General features: G+C 43.2%; 1 protein-coding gene across 2 annotated transcripts in view; it reads right to left on the bottom strand.

Annotated features, from left to right (window-relative positions):
• Nucleotides 1–1,845: 1,845 nt before the first annotated feature.
• LOC109541730 overlaps nucleotides 1,846–4,577 on the bottom strand; it is a 9,755-nt gene continuing 7,023 nt past the window's right edge. The window contains exons 2-3 of one of the 2 annotated variants that reach the window (XM_048669729.1): nucleotides 2,439–2,637; nucleotides 1,846–2,243 (exon numbers count right to left, since the gene is read on the bottom strand). In XM_048669729.1, the coding sequence (XP_048525686.1) occupies nucleotides 1,852–2,243; nucleotides 2,439–2,553 (507 nt within the window). In that variant the 5' untranslated portion in view covers nucleotides 2,554–2,637 and the 3' untranslated portion in view covers nucleotides 1,846–1,851. Of the gene's footprint in view, nucleotides 2,244–2,438; nucleotides 2,977–4,577 lie in introns of those variants that run through there. The other variant, XM_019910662.2, reaches the window with a different exon arrangement.

The raw sequence follows: 4,577 nt of genomic DNA, 5'->3' as shown, positions 1-4,577 counted from the left end.
TATATAGGGTATTTCATTTAGAAAAACACAACTTTGATACTTTTAGGGCTTTTGGGACACTCTGTACATTACAAAAATATTTTTATAATGTGCACTCGATAGGCGTCTGTGGATTCATCAAATAATGCTTTGCAAAAAACAAACGGGCTAGCCGCAAACGTCCGTGCCGTATAGCGCAATTTTCTAAGAAATTTTCGCAAATTTCAAAGATTTTACCTTAAAAGCCTTAAAATCTGTCAGAATGTACGTTGCAATGGCAACAGTGAGTTTTTGTTTAAAAGTGTGTTTTATGCGTCAAATTTTGACAGAAACCGGCTCAAATCAATTGATTTGAGCCGCCTTTGTGACAGACTCGTTGAGTCTGTCAATCTGTCAAAATTGAAAATCTCACGATGTGTATAGATGTGTCAAAGTAAGCAATGGAAATTTTGAAGATGACCCAACATCGAAACGTTTACAACCGTACAAAACATATGCAAAATCCTCTCTCTCACATTGGCAGTGCAAAAACCACTTCGAAAACCAAATGAAATTTTGAAAATTGTCAAAAATTTTCTGAACGACAGAAAATCTAAACTTTACATTCTTGTAGAAGAGGGTTTACTTTACAAAACGCATATCAACACGACTGTCTCACTTCGTCAGTTTTTAAATAAATAAATGCCAAACTCCAGCCTGCAAAAACTACTTCGAAAATTTAAAGGACATTTTGAAAAATTGTCTAATGATGGCTCAAAATCGAAACTTTATCTACTTRTTGAAGAATGAGCTTTGCCCTACTCAATGCATCAGTAATTGATWTACTGGCATTGCAAGTTCCGGAGGACATAAATGSAAATCTCCGGCCTGTAAAACGACCCCAAAACGCAGACACCTTTTTGAGAAWTCCTTCATTAGTTCCGGAATAAATAGAKGCCAACAACCCGGAATTRAAAAAYCACYTCKTGCATCAAACGCAAATGCAAAAAATGCATYGAAAATTGACTTTTTGGCTCAACCCGTTACAAAGGAACTCAATGCCAAACGCTGGCCTCCAAAACCAGACGCGAATTGGAAAATTCTGGAAATTTGCCTAATTACGACTATAAAGTCTTTCTCCACTATTCCATGAATCATCAACTTCTCCCTGTCACCTCGTAATCAAACGGACAAAGTCCCGCTTCAGTCAAGAGAGAGAATAACAGAGCGGTTGCCATGGAAGTCAGTCTGTTCCTGTCGCACGTTGCCGATGTACCAGGGCCGGTTCAAAACAACCTGGACTTTTCTAGCATTTAACCCGATTGAACTGGTTGGAACTAACCATCAACTTGCGATTTTAGACAGTAAAATCAGTCAAAATCAACTTTGTTTTGCAAAAAACTGTGGCAACTGTCTAAAAATCGCCAATCAACATGTGCGACCATTAGCCACCACCCAGCACTTATCTCGACTACCGATTATCTTGACAGTGAATCGGCTCCGATCTTCGTCAAAAAGCGAAATCGAAGCCGACACATGCACCTGTCGGTCGTCCTCCGGTGATTTGATTCATTTTGTGTTTCTGGAGGCACCTGCTTCGGGGCAGGCTTCTTAATTCGGCCAGTGGCGGCGCCCGGGGCCCACCTGCCCACAAACAGTGGCATTCGGCAGCGCGAAGCCCCGAGGCCGGAACGCCACTGCCCGCTACCGCCCTTAATAACAAACCAAAACACCTGTAGAGCCTCGAAGAACGCAATTAAAAAATGGGTTAAGGCGGCGCTGTGGGTTTTTGTAATGGTCAAAAGGGTTATTTAGGTTAAATTGCGCCCAGGGTGTCTGGGCCGACTGGCCCTAATTGATGACACTGATGAGTAAAAGGCTACAGCAGAATATTCACTGAATTTTTATTACCCAAGCCCCACTGACGATAAACAGCAGCCAAAGCCAGCAATTCTGCAGCTTTGCTGCAGAATTGCAAAGATCGCCTTCATCGCAGAAGCATTCAGTCTCATGGAGGGAGCGCAGCCCGAAATCCTCCACTCTCCTGCAGCCCCTTTCATAGGCGCCCTGGATCAAGCGGCTCTCGGTCACCCATTGGAGGCTGGCCGTCTGTTTCAGCCCCCGATACATCTGAGGGGCGCAGCCCCTTTCCTCCCTCACATAGGGGCTGTTGTAGAAGCGATCCTCCACTGTCTTTTTGTAGCAAAACGTCGACTCCGGACAGTCCACCACGTAGGCTGGCGACCGGTCAAAGTCCCTGCAGGTTTTCTCTGCTGGAGCCTGCGCTGCAATTGAATCAGGGGAATCAGGTTTTCACAAATTCTATTTCGCAATCGGCCCTTGTATCTAGGGCAGGTGCGACAAGGACGGCCGCGTCACCATGGTAATGGCTATGTTGGGCTCTCTCTGGATTATTGCGTGGGGTCGATCGGAATATGCGGAAGGTTACCAGGGAGGGTTGAAGAGAGAGATTGACTCACCGTCCTCGTAGAAGGGGCGATCAGCTAGAAGGCATTGAAAGCACTGGATTGCCCGCCCGAATTGCACGTTTTCCGTCACCAAGCACAGTGAAATGAGGACAGTTTTCTGCAACATTCTGCACTTGAATGGCTACTAGATACTGGCCAACCTCACGGCAAATAACTGAACCGCTGTGAATCACTGCGATGTTCATTTGTCCTGGAAATGCGACTACTTGAGTGCTAATTGCAAGCATAAGCAAGCTGATTATGATGGTTTGAAAACAATGTGCTGCGAGCCACGGCACTGGTAGTATATCACGAAATGCCGAAAACAAAGTGGCTTTTACCGTTCGGAGCGTATAGGAAAGGCATAAATAAAGCTCGGAAAATTATTACACATTGTCCATTGATTCCCGGCCGGCCATTGAATCGGGGAGTGTCGTAAAAAGGCCGTAGTAATATTATGTATATGGAAATACGAGGGTTTTTTACAGAAACCGTCATATGCGGTGGAATCTGTGTAATATGTAAAGTAGCACGTTGAATTACGGCTGGGCCCCATTTGGAATGAGGAGACAATACGAGTGGAAACGGCGGCTTGTCCGGTTTTTGATGCTCGCCTGTCTCATTGTCCGCCAACTGGGACGAATAAGTCCGCCAGCAGGCCTACGATGACGATTCCTGCGACTTTTCCAATCGGCGCGGAATCTCGACAATGTCTTCGGTCTATTCTTAAGCGGAATTCTGAGCGGCAATTTGAAGCATCCGAAACACCCAGTTGATGTATCGAAATAGCCGGTGATAAATCCCTGCCGGTTTTTTTTCGAATGAGGAAAATTCGCATTTTGGAAATTGCCAGTCGGAATGTCTCGTAAATAGATCGGGGGTTTGGCCCGAAATGAAGCGGACAAGCCGGAGTTTTTTCGTCATGCAGATTGACGCCTACGTGCCACTGATGGCCCACAACCAGCGGCCAGCAGCAGCAGCAACGACCTTGCTTCTTCTCGTCTTCTTCTGTTCCTTCGCCTTGATTGCCCTTTGATTATTGTGATCAACGGCGCGCACTGACGATTATCTCGAATCCTCCAGGCGGGTTGCAGTAGCGCCTTCGGCTCCAAAACACCACGTTCCTAAATCCATTTTTCCGGAATCTTTAGCGTCTATATCTTGATGGCAAAGCGCGCTAAAAGTACGCGAAATTTTTTCTAGTGGGTAAGTAAATTGTTTAGAAGGTAGTTCCCATCTCCCCTCGTAGTCAAACTGATGTAGTCGGGCTGCAGTCAAGAGAGAGACAAACAGAGCGGTTGCCATGGAAATCAGTCTGTTCTTGTCGCACAGTGTCGGTGTACCAGGGTCGATTCAACGGAACAGGCATTCGATTAGTGATTCGAAATATCTTTAAATGTTGAGTTTTTTCATCCGAAACAAACTTTCAGGAACCCTTACCAGGGTCATGAGCGGGCACCAACCTTTCTTGAAAATATCCTGATGATGACTTAAAATCCAAACGTTTCCCATATAAAAATATGACTATTTCTTATAAATTGCATGCAGAAGTCTTTTTCTAACTTCACTGGTTTCGGGTCAAATAACAAATAACCGAAAATAGTCTGATGGAGACTGAAAATCGAAACATTTTCCATTTATATAACAAACTTCGGCCTAAGTTGTAGATAAGTTCTATATTGTTGAGGCGGATTCATTTTTTTTACAAACTTCTTTTTGGGTATTTCGCCTCAAAAATTTTTGTCTTTAAAAAAGACATCATTTCCTCACGTCTTTTATTACAGATTGATAAATAGTGCTCCTATTTCGCAATAAGAACGAATTATTTATCAAAAAGTAGTCAAGAACTATAACCTAGAGGGTATCCTGCGACACACTTAGGATCAAGCTGTAAGAGAAAATTCCAATTAGTAAAGAAATTAATTTGAAAAATTACCTTGACGTTTTCATAGCTATTTTCTGCTATCGCTATCAAAAGAACCTAAATGAACCTAAAAAAGAGTATGTTAATAAATTGTGTAACAATAGTAGGATAATACAGTATATGAAAATTCGGTCTGATAATTCGTCTGTGCAAATTGTCAGTTATGTGACTTTGACTTAATCTCATTGTTTAAATTAATAAAGGTAATGTTAATTAATAATTTTGGT

The sequence above is a fragment of the Dendroctonus ponderosae genome, unplaced genomic scaffold, assembly GCF_020466585.1.
Source record: "Dendroctonus ponderosae isolate FM_Combo_2020 unplaced genomic scaffold, Dpon_F_20191213v2 Dpon_F_20191213_9, whole genome shotgun sequence".
Classification (NCBI taxonomy): Eukaryota; Metazoa; Arthropoda; class Insecta; order Coleoptera; family Curculionidae; genus Dendroctonus; species Dendroctonus ponderosae.
This window is presented reverse-complemented; position numbering and strand designations above follow the sequence as displayed.